General features: G+C 33.8%; 1 protein-coding gene across 1 annotated transcript in view; it reads left to right on the top strand.

Annotated features, from left to right (window-relative positions):
* Positions 1–20,245, top strand: part of cadps2 (calcium dependent secretion activator 2) — a 300,507-nt gene extending 280,262 nt beyond the window's left edge. Inside the window, exons 28-30 of the mRNA XM_088922931.1 lie at positions 8,087–8,194; positions 18,189–18,293; positions 19,215–20,245. Of these exons, the coding sequence (XP_088779057.1) occupies positions 8,087–8,194; positions 18,189–18,293; positions 19,215–19,385 (384 nt within the window). The 3' untranslated portion in view covers positions 19,386–20,245. The remainder of the gene's footprint in view (positions 1–8,086; positions 8,195–18,188; positions 18,294–19,214) is intronic.
* The last annotated feature ends 319 nt before the right edge of the window (positions 20,246–20,564 follow it).

Raw genomic sequence — 20,564 nt, 5'->3', positions numbered from 1 at the left:
TTATTTAACCAGAGGATCCAAATTACTCTCTTAATATGATAAGTAATCTAGGGTTTCACTTGTTATTTAATATACATTGTGTCTTAATTATCATTTTTTCTACTTCACTCACCATTACATCCAAAAAAACAGTGAGCTGGTAAAATCAAAACCCTTTTAAGGTAAATCCAAGAAAAGACAAGTTTTGATTAAACCTGACACTGTAGAAGCTTTTCTGCATTATATCATGTATTTGGTCACATTTCTTCAGCTACCATATTTTATACTTAATTCTTAATGCAAATTTTTACTCACGTTATCATAAAGCAGTACTTTTAAGGAGGAAAATACATTCTGCTTATCTGTATAGTTTATGTCACAGGCTTTGAGCATGTGACCCTGTAGTAATACAAGATTGGTTGAGTCCAGGACTGTAGCCATGGTATGGCCAGAAAAATAGAACATTTTTTTCTGGAATTTCATAACATTCAAAATTGTCCCCATTATTTGAATGACTGTGTGTATGAGATTGGTAGATAAACCAGTGAGACTTAAAATGGATTTGAACAAGACAGGAAACCATAAAAGCGTCTTTGAAGATTATTTCTCATACTTCATTTTATTCTAGTTTTTTTTCAGCATGCTGACGTATTTTATTGCTTTGAAAAAAAATCCACTATAACCAATAGATTGGCTGTGGCCTTACACCAAATGTCCTACTATATTATGTTTTACAAAATACAACAGTTTTATGCCAGATAGCTGCAAACACATTAAGGAATAAAGGGGGCATTTTTGACAGCTGTGGGGTTCTTTAAACATATTTTAATTAAAAAAGTTATGAAGTACATGTAGATTTATGTTGTCTTTTGTGTGCAATATTTTAGAATGTAAATTTGTAAGGAGGTTTAACTAGTAATGCCATTTTTAGTTCTCAAAAAGTCAAATGTCTAGATTTAAAGCTTATTTGAAATAAAAATTATTTGAAGTAAAAAAGTTCACAAAGTACACAGAAGAAAAATAAGTGTTCAAATGGAAATTGCTTCAGCCGATACACATTGCTGTATCAGTATTTTAATACAGGTAATTGCTCTGAGTACCTGTAATGCATAGTACAGTATCTAAAAAGAACTATAATGCTAATTGGAAATTGTCGCCAGCTGTTGCAATTACTCCTTTAAGTTGTGCATTTTCAACTAATAATTAGCTATAGTCTCACATTGGAGGTTACAAGAAAAAAAATCCAAGGTGTGAAATTCCCATATGGCATTAAGCCTACAAAAGGGAGACAGGGAGCGGGGGAGGGAAAGTGGAGCTCTTGGTACTTTTTGCCACTTTAAAATTCGCAGTTTCTTAACCCTTTCTTCATTTCTTCATTAGTTATTGGTCAGGCTTTAGATCATCCTGTATGACTCAGAGTGTAAGAGATTTTAATAAATAATAGTAAAAGAAAGAGGTAAGATAAGTATCATCTCTTCTATGTATGGATGTTTTGAATGTACTGTATGTCACCTCATGAAAGTAAATTGATCATTCAACTACTGTATATAACTAATCAGACTGACAGCATTTTTTCTGATTCTTTTTTTGTCAGTATGAAAAGTGTAAAGTGATATTCTCCTAGTAGGAAAGAAAGATATAATAGACCAGAGATTATTATTTTTGTAGCTGTTCACATTGATGGAATTTATTGCTGCAGTTCAAATGTATAATGTACATGTCTGTTGTTCCAAATGAGCAAAAGTTGTTCTATGACAAGAAAATATTTTACAAGCAGGTGGCTCTGTGGCATGATGCTGCCTCACCGTTAAAGGATACTGGGTTCATATATGGCCAGGATTGGCCACATAGTGATAGGTTGATTGGCTTCTTTGCTCATTCCATAATTAACTGGAGTGGGGCACCTTCCTCGATAATCTTCCATGTCTGGAGTAGCTATGCTACAATGCCAATTCTAACATAGGTGGGATTTGGATCAAAGTGAAACTTTTCTAATGGATTGCTATAAAACTCTACATTTCTTTGTATGTCCTCCACTTAGTTAAATGTACATAAATGTTTCAACCATGGTAATGATAGCTACAATGCAAAAGAAAAAGCAGCACACTATATGTCAAATGATAGATGATGCAATGATAGAAAACAACAACTGCCACACTTGAGGTATAAAAGAATTCAGCAAAGAAGCATGCAATTTGTTTCACATGATATAATTTATTGCTCTGTATATGCAAGGTACTGTATTTTGCTGTTTGGGAGAAAAGAGAAAAAAAATGAGCTACTTTCATACTGATATGTTTTGTGTGAATATTCCTTTATGTTGGCTTTTTAACCTTTATGCAAACCGGATCTTGCAAACTGGAGTTTGCATATTATTTTAATATATGAACACATTAATGAAATAGCTATAGGTCTTTAATTACTTTTGTTTCAAGTTTATTCAAGTTTGAAGTTCAAGGAAAGGAATTCATTGAACACAAGGGAACACAGGGAAAAGTAACTGTGACTAACTGATTTGTACAAGTAGTCATCTTTAAGAGAGTGAGTCATCTAATTGAATGCAGCCTCCAATCCTATTATTTGACAGCAGAGGTGTCATTTAGCTGAGCTTCTTTTTGGTCTTAAACTTTAAATAATACAAGTCAATTTTAAAGAAAAATAACAAAGACAACTAGCACATTTGGAATGACACCTTCACTAATGGAACACAAATTGCTAGAATGGATTTGTACATTTGTCACTTGCCTAAGAATGTGCACTTTCTTGCAAAATGGTGGTTAATTGAAAAACAGAAAATCTTTATTACACTGAAATAGGATATATCATAATGCTTTATAAATAGATTACTTTAAATAGGCTGGCACAAACTTGTCCGCCTAGCAAATGCATTTAGGCTTCCATGTAAAGAAATCTCAAAGTGATTGTAAGTCATTTCCATTTTAACTGTCTGTCCCTGAAGACCAGGTAGTGAAGCAACCTTTTACTAGGTAGTTGTACTCTATCAAATAATTCATTTTTTGACAAAAATAGGGCCCTGCATCCACCATTATGGCAGCCTGATATGCATATTCAGCATCCCTTAAAATCCTCTTCTTGGGCCTGTTGTACTTATTGAATTGAAACTTGATAGATTTCATCAACATACTGTACAAAGCACAAAAATTACAAATGTAATTAAGTATCATTCTATCATTCTATTCCAAGATGTCTACATATCATCCATTTATTTTCTTACATCTCAAAGTGATTGGGCCCGTCTTGCTCATTTGGCAATTTAGTAAATCTAAACTGTTGTCCAACTGTTTCTTAAACATGCCCAAAGTTTGGACCTCAACTACCTGGCTGTTACAGATACCCAAAGAAGTGTTTTCTATTCTTTTTTGTACATGAATGAGTGTTAAACAGTCCCCTGGGTTGAACCTAGAGTACATATGCCCCTTGCCCTTTAGGATTTTGGATCAAATCTTCTCTCAACCTATCCATAAATGATAATCCCCTGAGAACAGAAATCATTCTTGTTGCTCTTATGTTCTTGTTACTCTTATTTGAACACTTTCTAAGGCTATTATATTTTTTGTGGTATGGTGACCAAAACTGAACACAATATTCTAAATATGGTTTTACTAATGCATTTCAGAGTTTTAGCATACCCTCTGTGGATTTAAATTTCATACTTTCTGTTGTATACCCAGTCATTCTATTTGTTTTTTTATTGCTTTCCCACACTGTCATGACGAGGACATGGAAGAATCACTTTCATGTGTAACTTCCTGCAGCCCAGAAGCACCCATGCAACGACTACCCATGCAAGCACCTTTTTCTGCATTTGCCACTCTTGCTATTTTATTGTCATCAGCAAAGCTGACAAATTTGTTTATAACTATACACAGATCTATATCATTTGTAGTCTGGAAGGAAGAGCAATATTCCTAAACATATCCCTGTGGCACACCACCTCACACATCTGTTAATGGTTCCAGATCTTGATCCATATACATACATTACATTTCTTTTAATTTATGAGAGAACTCAGCAAAAGTTGTTTAGAAAATATAAATGCTATATTTCATTTCATATGCTTTAGTGTTATCTAATGTTTTTATTGCTTGTTCACAGGATTTAGGTAAGTTTAAAAAACTTTCTTTTCTAAACCCATGTTGTTTGTCTCTTTAAATACCCTTATTTTATATTCTTCTCATTTAGATCTATCATTTTAAATTTACCTGTAACAGAAGTAAGAATGATTGATCTGCAGTTTCCTGATTAAGTTTGGTCCTCCTTTTTGTAGATTGGTGGCTTTGGGTACTGCTCCCATTCTAAGTGGGAGCTGTGATATCCTAGCTAGGGGTTATGAATAATATCCCTTGATTCCTTACGTAAGACTGAGTAAATACCATCAGATCTTAGAGATTCATTTCTTGTCATCCTTTTTGGAGTGTGCTCTTCTTTTTGCAGTTTTCCTAATGTTTCATCAAACCATTAAGGCTGTATTCTCCTGAGCTTTTAGGACTTTTGAATTTTTAACATCCTGTTTTTTCAAACAGATTTCATGGACAATCCGATTTAACAGAAGTTCAAAAATGTTTAAGCAGATATCATTCCAGGCACTTGCTTGCTGACGTGTAAATTGTGTTAAATGAGATAGCATGTACTGCGTTTTGTAAGAAACTTCAACCTCTTTCTTAAAAACTAATAAACGTATTGATATTAAACTTGGTACTTAATACAAAGCAATATCAGCAGCAATGGTGGCATCGGTATTTATCATCCTCCAATAAACACAACCAAAATATTGAATGTTTAAATGTATGTGCTCATTGGTTTCAGGGTATTTAAAGTAGTGCAATGCAATGTATTTTTGTAAAGGCTTTGTCACGTCATGTAGTTATGCGTCCTTTTTTAATAAATTTAAAAATTATTTTCTTAAAATATTTAAAATCTGATTAAATTAATTAGCTAAAGATATAAAACATTTTTATGCATTGTTTCTTTGCAGATAGTACATCTCTCTCAAAAATTTTAATGTCATATTTATCATAGCATTTCATAAAAAGAACATGCTAGGATTCCATCAAAACTGCTTGCAGTTCTAGTTCACCTTTTTTCTGAAGACCTAGGAGAAAAATAAACTAGATCTATTTTCTCTTGTCAAGCGTTGAAAATTCTGAGGCATTTCTTGAGAAAAATTAAGCTCCAGTTGTTCTTATACTTGAAAAAGGAAATTGGCTCGAATGGCCACTGTTGATTGATAATTAGCTGGACATTTATCTTCTGAAGTACACTGATGAAATGCAAAACATAAATACACTATGTAGTTCAGGTGGGTAGCTGCGTCAGCATGCGTAGGCTGCAAAGGAACAAGTAATAGGTTTATTCCATGCTGAAAAAAAGAAGAAAGAGAACACAGGCATGACGAAGAGATCTAGAAAAAGATTTGGAGGAAGGCATAGTGGGTCGCAGCAGCTGTAGGCGGTAGTAGTTCAGGTGGGTAGCTGCGTCAGCATGCGTAGGCTGCAAAGGAACAAGTAATAGGTTTATTCCATGCTGAAAAAAAGAAGAAAGAGAACACAGGCATGACGAAGAGATCTAGAAAAAGATTTGGAGGAAGGCATAGTGGGTCGCAGCAGCTGTAGGCGGTAGTAGTTCAGGTGGGTAGCTGCGTCAGCATGCGTAGGCTGCAAAGGAACAAGTAATAGGTTTATTCCATGCTGAAAAAAAGAAGAAAGAGAACACAGGCATGACGAAGAGATCTAGAAAAAGATTTGGAGGAAGCCTGTGTTCTCACATGCCTGTGTTCTCTTTCTTCTTTTTTTCAGCATGGAATAAACCTATTACTTGTTCCTTTGCAGCCTACGCATGCTGACGCAGCTACCCACCTGAACTACTACCGCCTACAGCTGCTGCGACCCACTATGCCTTCCTCCAAATCTTTTTCTAGATCTCTTCGTCATGCCTGTGTTCTCTTTCTTCTTTTTTTCAGCATGGAATAAACCTATTACTTGTTCCTTTGCAGCCTACGCATGCTGACGCAGCTACCCACCTGAACTACTACCGCCTACAGCTGCTGCGACCCACTATGCCTTCCTCCAAATCTTTTTCTAGATCTCTTCGTCATGCCTGTGTTCTCTTTCTTCTTTTTTTCAGCATGGAATAAACCTATTACTTGTTCCTTTGCATAAATACACTATAGCATTTGTCTAGACTGGATGTCTTTTTCATTTACTAAGTGTAATTTTACCTTGAAGATGATTATGGAATAGCTTTGATGTTAATGTCACTTAAGAATGTGCTGTCCTACAGATCTACAGCTGTTTTGAGTTATATACAGTATGTTTATTGCCAAATTAAGGGTGAAAGAAATTAGTATTACCCTGCCACCTCTATATTGTTCATCATTGTTTGTTGGATATTTCTATGCAGGTCTTGAAAAACATTCTCTTTATCATCATGAAGTCATTGTTTTGTGTGGTTTAGGCTACTATCCACTGTGCACTATGCTTATGATATTTTTTTTAATTCACCAAACTATCATCAGAATTCAGAAATATAAAAGCATAAGAAAAGTTATACATGAGAGGAAGGTATTTGGCCCCTCTAGCACATTTATCCATTTATATATCTTTCTATCTAGCTTTAAAGGAACAAGTAAAGGTGTGGACCTTCGGCTATGTGACAGCCTACGCATGCTGACACAGATACCTACTTGAACTACTTTATATCTAGCTGTATATGTTATTTATATTGTATGTATGCAGTTAGAAACATATTTTCTTTCTGATGCTAAAAAAGAGCTTGCAAATTCTTCAGGTAAATCAATAAGTAAAACGAGTTTGTGAGTTATCCATCTAACACAATTCACAAGTGGGAAAGGTTTTTCACTTTAATCCCCCTTGACATCCATACAGTACATTTCTCTCAGTTCTTCACAAGGTAATGGATGCCCTCTTACTAGCATGTATTTAGCTGATCCATAAGCCACTTCTGCCTGTCACTGTCACTGAAGTTCCACCCTTGATGGGCTTCTTTCTCTTCATGGTTACTTCCCTGAGGAGGAAGGCAACTCTTAGAAGCAAAGGACCTCATGCTGTAACATGACAATGTACTCTCACACAAAGTAAGGCTGAGCAGTTTCCTGAAGTTTATTAAAGATCTGGATTCTGAACCATTACCCCATCTTAGGGTCAGAATCTTACACTGCCTAATGGAAGAACCTCTGAGTCGGAGCTTTTATGATGCTGATCAAGTTCAAGTGGAGGTGCAGAAAGGAATCAAGGACAAGTGAAACTAATTTTATTATAAGTCCATCATTTGTTTTTTTCTTTTCCTTTTGTATTCCTGTTTTGTGTAATTATTTTAGTTTACAGCACCTTGAGATGATGTAGTATGAAAGGCACTACATAAAAAATATGATTATCATAAGTCTGTAAAGCAATGGCATATGTGTATGGATGTGTTTTGAATTTTGGAAAATAAAGCGGTCGTGAGCACCTGTGAAGCACATTTGGTAGATAATTCATAAGTTCCCTTTACTTATTGACCTACCCTATTATACCTTCAACGTTGGCATCTCGGAACCTAGTGCAGCAGCTGTTATTGAAGCTGGTGCTGTGTGGTATGAATAAGAAAAGTGTTATTTGTGAAAAAAATATCAAGAGTGGGAATTCTGTTATGACGGTACAAGGAGACACTGTGAAATGTAGCTAGCTTGAAGTTTTTGCTGCAAACAACTTTCTGCATGAAACTTTTAAAAACAAACTTCTTTCAAATAGTGCCCAATATCCATGCCAGAAGACTGACTTGGCCACATGTCACATGATCTTAATCTCTCTAATCATTATGTGAACACCTGAAAGATTGAGTATTCCATGCTAACTGCTGAGGATTTAAAGGCAGCAATTCAATAGGTTTATTTAGTTTCACCTGATTTCAGGCCATGTTACAATTTTTAAAAAATAGTTTTTTCTTAGTGAGGATTTAGTCAAATTTACAGCTGATCCCATTAATTCAATGTTACTGTGTATATATCTGTAAAAATATATTTAAATAGTTTTATTTTTTTAGATTCTGACCATATAGTTCTCTTTTGTTTTAATCTTTTGTTTTTCAGAAGCCTGGAATGGACCTGGCAGATACTTATATAACCTTTGTACGACAGAACCAGGATATTCTGAGAGACAAGGTCAATGAGGAAATGTATATAGAAAAAGTATTTGATGTAAGTGACTACGCTTGCAAAGCATATTAAGGGATACATTTTGAGAGTATCTGGGGAAAAGAGGGGTGTGGTGAGTTATCAGTTTAAACTCGATTGTGCCATAGTCAATTTGCATGCTTAATGAAAAAAAAATTGAGTGTATTTTAAACTAATGCTTAAACTAATTTGAAAACTAAAATTAGATAGTTAAGGGCACTGATTTGTTTCTTGCTTGTAGTTTTAATCATTTTAATTGTATTAGTCATGAACAATAGGTTCCCAAAAGTATTATTATCTAACAGTCATTAACATTCCTGAATTTAATGTTACACTGTTTGCTATTGGGCACACATCTTACGCATATTTGTATCCAGTACGTTACAGACTTTACGCTGAAATTGCATAGTTGACAAGCTTTTTGGGAGGAATAAATTACTTTATAGTCACCACAAATGGTCCCATGGTCAGTCAGACGTGGTGAAAAGGGAGCAGGGGTGGAATCCATAAAAGGGATGATTATGTGATGATGTGCTGTACACTTCATTGTTGTGAAGTGTGATACCTTTGGATTAGTTGGTAATAAGCTATACAGTTCTCATGTAAATTGCTGGTCAGGTTATGATCAAAGCATTTTAAATGAAACCCTTTCTTTTTTCCCCTGACATGGCTTTTCATTAGCCATAGAAGCAATGAAGTCTCCTGCACACCTTAGATAAACTCTTCCTCAACCCCATTCAGAAAACACAAAACTGAACACTGGAAGCCAAACATCTAAAAGACAGGGAACGTTTTTCTTTCATAAGATTCCAATTATATTTTGCCTTCCTCAGGCTGTAATTTGTATGAATTTAAAGTTAATGAATAAGATTAAGAATTCTTTGACATAATTAACTTCATGATAAGATAAACACAGAGTACAGGAAAAAATACTGTATCGTATACCATACATGAATGCAGATTTGTCTTTTCTATGATTTTAATTATTTGCTAAATTATGTATTAGTGCTGAGAAGAAAACTACTTGATAACTTCATTTGTGTATCTTACTTCACTACATGGTTCTATTAGAGCAGTGTTCAATTAAAGACATTCATTTTTTTAGCTTATGAAAGGTTAAAAGAACAACACAGTTGTAATGGAGATATGACCAGACAGTTTTATTTGTGTACTTTCCTTTTGTTTTAAATTACAAAAAAGTTAATTGTATATAAATATAGTTTGAAAAACAATTTGCAAGTAATTTGCAAAAGCTTAACAAAAGAAATGCATGCAAAGTTTTTTTTTTCTTTTCATGCCATATTTGTGAATGACACATTGCTTAATAATGTGAATATAATTGTAAAAGGCAGTGAATGCTTGGGAAGCTAAATTATAGAAATATTAATATTGCCTCATTCAAGTATGAATCTGTTCAAGTGTTCTATGTGCTTTTGCTGTAGAAAATACTAACAGTTTTTCTTCTAATTATGCAAAAAGTCAAATGTTTTGATAACAGCAATTCACAGCACACACTCTAACACTGTACATGGTGTTACTCATTCAAGGCCTTGTAGGCACTAGAAAGAGTAATGTTGAGTTCTCTTGTCATGGTGGACATCAAAATGAGACTTAGCTCCTATATCATAAACTAGCCTGTATTTTTGCCGTTGTACAGGAGGGAAGGAAAAATATCATCTGTCTCTAATAGTCTGAGTGTTAATATGTGTGAAAAAAGGATTTTATGAATGTGTTGATGCCCTGCAGGGGTAGAATAATTATCATCCATCCAGCTGGCACTTCACTCAATATCAAAATTCATATCTGCTACTTTTGCATTTGTTTGGTGTTGTAGTGTTTGTGCCAGCATATGTTTTACATTTTCAGCTTTTTATTTTTTTTAGCACTCACTTTTTTGTAAGTACAAATGACATCCTTTTTGGATAAATACATCATCCAGAATATTTCAATATATTGACCAACTGTCGAATATTCAAATGCATAATCTACCAAATACATCAGGTTTTAGAAGTTATATTAAACTAGGGATAAATCATATGTAATGTGCTTTTTATATTGCTTTTAGCTAAATAAGTAAATATAGAAGGAACACGTTGAAGAAACTTTTCAGTTGCAATTAAATACATCTGTGAGGAGAACTGAATCCTTCACCATTTTAAAGGGAATTAATGAAGCTGATTCCAATAGTTATTTCAAATTAAGTTTGAAATAGCAGAACACAAGGACATAGCTGGTAAATTATTAAAATTTTGCTCCAATACGTAAAAGCACTTTTTTACACAGAGAGTGGTCAATGCATGGAATTGATTACCAGAGCACACTGAAAAGCCTGAAGTCCTATGACAGAGTCACTTAGTATATAAGCACTGATCGGCTCAATGGCCTGTTTTCACTTTTAATTTGAATATGGTTTTATGCATTTAATTCCAGTTTAGTTATAATAAGTTTAATATAATTACTTAAATTTAATTTAATATAATAAATGGTAATAGACATCCATGGAATAGAAGACATACAGTACATATTCCCACATCCTGTCTGAATTCCTAATAAACATAGAAAATACATAATTTATAAACATGTACACTTTAATAGCTATTTAACTATTTAGTGTTTAAATAAACTAGAGAATGCATTGTTTTAAAAGAAGAGTAGTACTTATATTTGTAAAATTACATTACAAAAATAATTTTCCATCCTTTTGATTATGAATGATAAGAGCAGTATTCATGTATAAAAATCATAGCTGTTTGAACAAAACAATGGGATTTCCAGTTTTAGATGCAATGTAATCTTTAGCCTTAAACACACATGCTAGCAACTCATAATTGACTTTCTTTCAAAGAGAAGTACTGAATATTTCTTTATCTTGCCTGGATCCCTGACCCAAATCTCATGAATATTCTTAAGGCCAATGTAAAAAAGACAGGAATGTAATAGACTGAATGAGTAGAGTTAAATAAATTATTTTTCCTTTGTTCAATACCACAGAAAAATGGCGAAAATGTTGTATTTTCCACTTCTGTTATTGCTCTTGATGCTCTTGGATTGCTAAATTGTATTAAAATAAAGTATGCTATCAGCCTCAATGGCTACCGGTGCTAATCAGGCTCTTTCAGGAAAAATGATCAAGGTTAGTTCTGTGCTTCTGTGGGGGGGGGGGGTGTGTGATTGAAAACTGTATTTGGTGAAATAAGTATTTGTTTTATAAAGGCTTTGCAGTTTACGCCATTCAGCTGTAATCTTTTTATGAACATCTTATGAACAATGGTTACAACACAATGTAAGGCCTTATACAGTTTCAAACACATTGAGGGAATATCTTCCACTGTTGATTTCCAAGAGGACCTTGGTTTCCATCTTAAATTCACATTTTGTACCTGTAGTTACTCAAAGCTCAAACATCTCAGAATTGGTTGAATGCTCATATTAAGTTAATTAATCATATTTTGCACTAGGTGTTATATTCATTTAGAAATAAAAACAAAATACTCTTCATTGTGTTGCAGGTTTTTCATTAGAAACACTAAGAGAAATCAGTCCATTGTTTAAATATTAATGTAAGGAAAGCTGTAGGTGAAAATTGTGTCAATGATTGTTTTGTGGGTTTTTGAATGCTGTCTAACTGCCATTTATTTCAAACACTGTGTGTGCAGCATCTACTGGGTTGGGAAGAAATGAGTACCTGAAATCATAGGTCACTGGGAGACAACCTCTTTCCCCTACATTTTATTTGGCTATGTCAGGCACTGTACTGTATTCGATCCCAGCTTTTCTCACATATGGAATTCATTTAGTAATAATAATGATAATAATTGCTTACACTTACAGTATATACAGTACCTGGATAATGCGACAGCAGCCATAGTGTGCCAGAACGCTCACCACACATCAGCTATCAGTGGGGAGGAGAGCAGAGTAATGAAGCCAATTCATTGATGGGGATTATTAGGAGGCCATGATTGGTAAAGACTAATGGGAAATTAATGGGAAAAAATTTGGCCAGGATGCCGGGGTTACACCACTACTCTTTTCGAGAAATGCCCTGGGATTTTTAATGACCACAGAGAGCCAGGACTTCGGTTTTACGTCTCATCGGAAGGACGGACATTTAGATTGAAATATTCTGCAGATACTGATTTTTACTTAATTATGCCTCACGCTCAGTGCTATTAATTATTAAATTCTTTGTTGATAAACAGCAAAAAAAAGTTTATGTTCTTTCTGTTTCAAGGCTAGTTTAGAATTAGTATTCTTTATTTTAAAAGTATTTTTCAGTGTGAAATATATGATATTCACTTTCTAGGTTTATGTTTTCACTTGTCTTTGCTGTACACTAAATTGTTTTTTATTATGGATCTTATTTTATATTTTCAACAGTTTCAATTTTTTATAACAAGAAAAAAGTTCTTTAAACTACTGGATAACTGTATTCATTAGAGTTAATAATATACCAAATCGATGTGTCTGAAGATTAAGTTCTCAATCATTTCAGCAGCAAAGTCAGGCTATGCCTGTTATTTGTTATTTTATTTGCAAAAAATGTTTGTTCATTACCTTAAGTGCTACATTATAAATCTTAAAAACATGTATTAAGTCATACAGGCTCATCTACAGTATGACTGTTATGATGACAGATGGTAAAATTTTACTGTTCTAGAATTGGTTTTGGCTTTATGATTTAGAATTCTTTTTCATTTACTGCATTGTTAATAACTTTAATTAATGCCAGTTTTTTTTTAAAAAGGAAAGGAAATTAAGTGATTCAGCTGAAACCACTGAAAAAAATAGATCATTGACAAAAGCTTTGGTTTGTGTGGGATTCAGAAGTGGGAAACGTGTTTGCCATTCCATTCTCAGCATAGACAATAATCATGACCGCACTAGTGCACAAGTGTTAGAGGGTACTGGAGATGTTTGCTATTAACTTAAAGTTCTGAACAGGTCCCTTGAACAACTGTTCACTAAGTTCCACTGGAAGGGATGACATTACAAAGGATAATAATGACAACGTAAGAGTTAATGACCACCATTATGCTTCATTCACTTTAACTAATGCAAATTGTATTCAACCAGGAAGATTTCTTAATTAAATACTACTGCAGTATCCATTCTTTGTTTCATTCAAAGATTCTTTGTCATTGATTTACATTCATTGCCCTCCAAATGTATTTAGACAAAATTGTTATTACTGTTTTACAGTCAAGCAATTTGTATTTGTGATCATGAGATGAGACTGAATAAGTACAAAATATATATTTTTTTCTGGATATATGTTTTATGTGTAATGTCATACATTTGATCATATTTAAACAAAACACACTTTATGTTCAAATAAATTATTTTAAGTGAATCTAAAAACTGTGATACATCCACTAAAACAGTTTTTAGAATATAAATGTTGGTATTTTGTAACTGGCGTAAATGTAAGTAATACGTAATAAGGCTACAGTATTTTGTATAAGCTTTTGAAGCAATAAGTTCATGAAGTCTGCAGCCCACTGAGCTCACCTCTATCAATTCTTGCATATTCTTGGTGTTCTGAATTATTATTTTCTTCAGTATTATAAATGCTGTTCAGTTGGATTTATGTCTTGGTCTCCACTTGTTTTTCCTAATGAAGTCCTTGGTTCTATTGACCATGTCTTTTGGGTCATTGCTATGTTGGATGGAAGTGAAGTTGAAGTGAAGTGTCACCCACTAAGTATAGAAGCCTCTTTCTCTACATGTGTAGACAAAACATTTTTTTTTCCTGTAAATTTCATAATTAATTCTGCTGTTACCTTCACTATTTACATCATCGATAAAGATATGAGAGTCCAGAATATTCCATGCTTTACAAATGAAGTTATAATCTTTTGACTATCTGCAGATCTTTCCTTTCTCTAACTAAATTTTCCATCAGGGTAAAGATTTATCTTGGTCTCATCTTCCTGTAAAACATTGTTCCAAAACTTTTCTACCTCAGCTTTTTACTTAAATATTTCTAAAGCATTGTGGAACTAATGTCAGGTAAAGCACATGCATACCCACCTCTGGAACTGGCTCACTCATCTTTTTTGATGATTTAACTAAAGAAGGCAACAGCAGAATGAATTCTGACACTCACTTGCCAATGCAACTTCCGATAACAAATACAAATTTATAAAGTATAGCAAAAATAACAGCTTTGTCTATGCAGTATTAATGCATTTGGTTGGCACTGCAAGAGAGAATTTAATTTCCTTTTGCCTTTTAAATATAAAAGGCAGATATTCCTTCCATTTTATTTAGTTGTTTGCAATTATCCAGTGCTTTCTTGCAGTATCCATGGGAATCTACTTCAACACCATTTCACAATACAGTGCACATTTCTATTCATTTGTTTTCCACTACATACTAGCAGGAGGACTTATAACACAAAAACATGAACCATGTTTTATGTCAAGACTTTTATTAAAGCAGAACGAAACAGTTGCTTTTATATTTATATATTGAAAATAAGAAAGAGGGCGGTCCTCCTGAGGTTTACTGGACTTTAAAACCCAGAAAATACTTCTTTTGATCCATGTGAACATATGTGAAAAATCCTAAACAGCTAGAAGTTCTCAGACCTACTTTAGTTTAGATGTTTACAGTATACTGTGGTTTTTACTCTATGCCAATGTTTGATTATTATTATTATTTTTATTATTATTATTATTATTATTATTAGTTGGGTGCAATAATTAACATTGCTGCCTTGCATTGTTGAAGCCCTGCTGCTATCTGTGTGGAGTTTGTGTGGGTTTCCTCCCACAGTCCAAAGACATACTGGTGGGTTAATTGGCCTCTAGGAAAACTGTCCCCAGTGTGAGTGTGTGTGTCTGTGTCTGTGTGTGCCCTGTGATTGGCTGGACTCATCCAGGATGTATCCCACCTTGTACCAGTTGCTTGCGGGGATAGTTTCTGGCTCCCCTGTAAGTTTCTATTGCATAAAGCACTTATAAAATAGATAAATGAAACAAAGTGTCATATTTTTCTGCCAGGGGAGAAAGACATGGTGGGATTTGTGTGTGTCTCTAACTGGTGCATTAATAGTGCTCTAGTTTGTCTTGTAAAAAAAGAAGTTCAGAACATTTTAGAGTTGGCCATGACTCTCAGTCTTCTACTGGTTTCAACTTCAATCTCTAGTCATTGCAGCTGGCCAGAGATAGCAAGGCTTGTAGAATCACCTAATTAACAATGCAGGCTTAAACAGGCACCTCAGCTGGCAGTGTAGTTAGCCGCCTGTTGGTTCTCAGCGGGACTTGGTGGTGCTTCTCATTCTCTGCCCTAATGGTCTTCTGCCCATCTAATTTTGCCCTATTGAAAGCCACTGTTTACCACAGCTTGAGCCCATCCCAGGGGGCTGAGTTATTATCAAAGGATTACAAAGATGTAGTCTTATTGCTCAGACATTTCAGTTTCCTTGACTATGCCAGAGTGCTAATTAGCTGTGACTAATTAAGAAAAAATGTTCTGGCCGCACTGCATCATTTTACCAAGTGCTAGAGAGTGAAAAAGAGAATTCAAAAGCTTACCACTGGTCAATCTGAGCAGCTTCTTTTAGTCTTTTAAAGCCTAGCGTTCACCTTTCTCTTCTGAGATATTGCTATTGTAATTAGTTCTGTTGATCTTTTACTTGTGCTTTTCCTTCCTTTACTTGAGGTAATCACATGTGGATAGGCATACTGTTTATGATGAATGTTCAAATATTCACACAGCCTTTAACAAAGAAAGAAGGGTGCCATAATTACTCTTTTGAATTAGCATTTTGATGTGCATTATTATTACTAAACAAAATATATAAGATTTGTAGGTATGATATGCCATTCTTTGGTTATGAAAAAAATAATATAGAGCAGTGAATTAGACTGGAATATACTGTGTATACTGTATGTCTTCAATTCCTACAATAAACTAATTTACATTGTATTGTACTGTAGCTGTCCAGTAGAAAGGATTAGTGCCAGATGTTCTTTAATTTTAAATAATGAAAAATACATACTGTATAAAGTGATATAATATATTAAGATTAGGATTTTTGGGGTGTATCATGTAATATTATATATACTATAACAATATATTATTTGTGGTATATTGACCGATACATCACAAAGAAGAGAAGAAATACAACTATATTATTCTTAGTTACTATCATTATAATGTCTTAAGTTAAAACAACTAATCACTTTCAGTGGGAGAATAAAGGTAGCAGCACATTCTACAACTCAAGACATGCTTCTTCACTATTTTCAGTTAATGTCTTTTACATATAACATTAACCTTTGTTATTTTTATTTAAAAAAAATTAAATTTAAATGAAAAATCCTCATACAGTACTCTAGTTACTTATTTCTATTTTTATGGTTTCCCTTGAGAATTTCTTTAATAGCTGCTGTTTAACTTGTCAGAAGAAAGCACACTGTGCTGTGAAATCTCTTTTGAAAGACGTCTTCTGAGAAACAACTTTAATCCTTGTTAGAAAATTGCAGTCTGGATCTTGTAAAAAAAAACGAAAGTTCTGTCCTTTTGTTGGTTCTCCAAAGCTCTTATAGGAGCCCTTTACAACAGCAGCGACAGCATAGCAAAGCTTCACTATTTAGGTGAGTAGAGCTTTGACAGTCTAGGCAGACAATGAAGAAGCCTTTATGTAGATCCTGTAGCAATGCTGAACATAGCTGGGGATCAATGCCAGCCATTCAGGCCTGCCCCTTTTTTTCTTCTTCATTGCTTCAAATTGTTAATTCAAGACTAAAGGTAATCTGGGGAGGTGGAGAGTGTTTTAAAAAGCTGATGTACTGAGAGTGCTTATAGCCCCGTTGTGGCAATTTCCATAGTCAGTGGCTACTGTTAGCGCATAGGGTTTTTGTTTCATTGTTGACCTGTTTACTATTAAAAAATGTACGAACGCCCAGAGACTCACTACTCCAGCACTCTTTTATAACAGCTACCACCTTCTGAGTCCTTGAGCTTGTCTGTAGCTTCGGAGTTCCTTTTAGATTGGGTTTGAAAACTTCACCGCAAACACTAGATTAGACTGATGTTCTGTTTTCCGTGCTCCTGTTGATTTGTTGAACCTTCCCCAGGCTGGATAGCAAGTACCAGCTTGATGGAAAGACAGACCACTAATGTGATTTACCAGCCTGCAGTCATGCACAATAAGTGTGAATAAATATAGAGGTCTCACAGTGTCAAACATAGCAGTTTCCTTCCCTTTTTATATAGTGAGGGAGATGTCAAGAAAATGAAGTGGGTAATGCATGCCCTTGCAAGTGCTGGATAATCCATGAATAGGAATATAATACTGATTTAGATTTTTATTAGGTCTGCTGGCAGAGGTAGCACAAATCTATAGATGGTCCACAGGTGTGAAAACTCCTCTTGACTGTTAAGTTAATAACAGCAATTGGGACACTTAAGAGCATTATTATGACAGCATAAAGATGCTTGCATTTAAATATGTTCAAATTCTGAAGCAACATTAGAATAGTTAAAAGTCCTTTTTATTGTTCTATAGGACCAGTGTCTGCTTATTGTGTGCCACTGTTCACATTACAATGACTGATTTCCATAATGGAGTTTTAAAACTAGAATCCTTTTCTGAGTATTAATTAATTTAGTATTCAAGTAATTTCTTCAGGCTGTCCAGTTAAATATTTAAAAAGTGATTTTGTTTTAAATAAAATAATTCTGCTGGTGGAAAATTTGAGAAAATAATTCAAAACCAAGCTTCCTTTTTGAGGTGAAAAAATACTGTGATCTACAAATAGAGTTCCATTTCACTATGAATACCACAAAGTAAAATTGTTTATCAAAGACAAGGGAATGAGCTGACATGGTGGGATCTGTAAGGTTTTAAATTATTGTTTTTGTTTACAGTAGTGTAAAGCCACTTTTCACATTTTGAGAAAAAACACAAATTATTTGATAAACTGAGCTCCATGTGAACAGATTGTAGGGTTTGTCCTATGCTGTAGAATTTGTTCTCAGATGTGTGTTTTTTGTGTGTTTGCAGCAATGGTACACAAGCTCTATGAAAGACATTTGTGTTTGGCTGACAGACAGGCTTGATCTACAGCTCCACATGTATCAGCTGAAAACCCTTATCAAGATTGTGAAGGTAAGAGATGCTGCAATTCATAAAGTATTTTAGCAGCAAGAAAAATGTTAAGTCTATTTTTAACTATAGCTTTGCAGAGCAAAATATATATTCTCCATCATTATATTGTACAATTGTATCCTTTTTTTCAGATCACAGGTACTACAACATCTACTGTGTTGATTATGTATATCTTTGTCACAAAAGCAATGGCAGTAATTGTACCTCTTGCTACTGTCAAAGAGGCAATAAAAGGAAAAGAGCCCTAGGGATATATGTATTCTTCTAGGACAAGGCAGCCAGGGAAAACCAGCTAACCAGATACAGGGAAACATACAGTAAGCTACATAAACAGACTAACAGAGGAAAAATAAAAATAAAAGTCAGACAGTGCTGGATTTGTTTCATTTGAAAGTCACGTTGTAGGAGTCAGATTTAATCCAAATTATTCTGAATGAACTTTTGAAACCTTTATTTGGATAAAAACTACTAGTAGTATTTAGAAGATATCAAGATAAATAAAACACTACTAAAATAAAAGAGTGTTTTGTTTTCAAATTAATTAATTGCTTTTCAAAATTAATCAAAATACTGTGTCCTATTTCATTTGGCGAGTTTAAAAGCGTTAGAACAAAGTTTACTCCAGGGTTCTGAATGTTATCTTAATCAAGATTAAGCTTTTCTTTCTCATGGTAAATTTGGCACAACATAATCAAAGAGATCAGAAGTCATCTTTTGGTATTTGATCGTCATTGTCTTTTCTTTTGCTTATAAGATAATCAACTTTATGATGTTGGTCATTATGTTATACTGTAAATATTGATCTCTCCATAATCCAGCTATTGGTGTATTTCTTATAGCAGCTACTCAATGAATTACACTAGGGCAAGGTTAAATCCTGATGCTACATTTAAAGTACACCTTTTTTTCTTATTTATGCAGAAAACATACCGTGATTTCAGACTGCAAGGAGTGTTAGAAGGAATACTGAACAATAAAAACTATGAAACCATCTACAATCGTCTTACTGTGGAGGAAGCCACTGCCTCTGTAACTGAGAGTGGTGGCCTGCAGGGGATCTCAATGAGAGACAGTGATGAAGAAGAAGGGTAATTTCCAAATCAGGATACTGAACAGTCTGAGATCAAATGAAGAAACCTTAATTCATTGTTGCACAACCAGAAAAATACATCTGTACCTGTGCCATAAAGTCAAATTTTCAGATAGTATTATACTACAATGTGCACTGCCGCTATTTTGATGACATTAAGAAAATCATTTTTTCCATATTACAGTTCAAAATATGCCAAGGACATTTAAGAAAAAGTGAATATAGTTATACAGTATATATAAAATATATAACAAAGTTGTGTAAATGTTTTAATTTTTATCTTAATTCATGCTAGTTTTGATTGATTTTGGGGTTTGCATAATCATAAAATCATTTTTTTTTATTTAAATGAAAATGACAACTTAAGTTTACAGCTGTTGTGTGATTGTGATTAAGTTGACTAGATGTGATGAATATCATGTGTATTCAGTTTTCAAGTTGAGGACCTGTCACCGTACACACTTCCTCAATGTGTTTGTGTCAAGATCTGATCTTAAGACATGGTCCTTCATGCTGACTTTATTATTCATGTTGATGTTGTCTCTCGGGGCCAAAGGACCAAAGTGCTGTGTTTATCCTTGTCAAGATATTAGTCATTTGTTGTATGTATGTTTGTGCTTCTAATTGGTGGTAAAATTGACATGACAGAGACAAACAACCATACTAATTGAGGTATTCATGATTTATTAAATGTCTAGTGGCCAAGATTTTGTGCATTACGTTTGAAATATTAATGATGTATAATAATGTTAATGTAAGTTTACACCAAACAACTGAAAAACACATTACAACTGTACATTTATATGGTCATACATACTGTATACCTGATTCAGGTGCTTAATATGTATCACAATAAAGTGTTCTAATGATTTATGTGTGCGCATGATTATTACAGATCTTTTTTTATCCAAGTCATATTTGTAAATAAAACCATAAATCTATTTGATATAAAGTTTGTAAAACATACTTTATATTTAAACTATTTTTGTATTCTGAAAATAGGAAAATCTAATTGTCCTGTATTACAATACTATTAAACACAACAGTTTATGACTCTAACTTCACATAAATTAATTCTAATTAAATATGCTATGAAAAATAAATGTTCATTGATCATCAGTAAATAAATGCCATTCATATCTGATTGCTTGTTATTTGCTTGGGAGCCAGTCATCAACCTG

Source organism: Atractosteus spatula, chromosome 8, assembly GCF_055471065.1.
Source record: "Atractosteus spatula isolate fAtrSpa1 chromosome 8, fAtrSpa1.hap1, whole genome shotgun sequence".
NCBI lineage: Eukaryota > Metazoa > Chordata > Actinopteri > Semionotiformes > Lepisosteidae > Atractosteus > Atractosteus spatula.
Note: the sequence above shows the minus strand (reverse complement) of the source record. Positions and strands in the feature narration are given on the sequence as shown.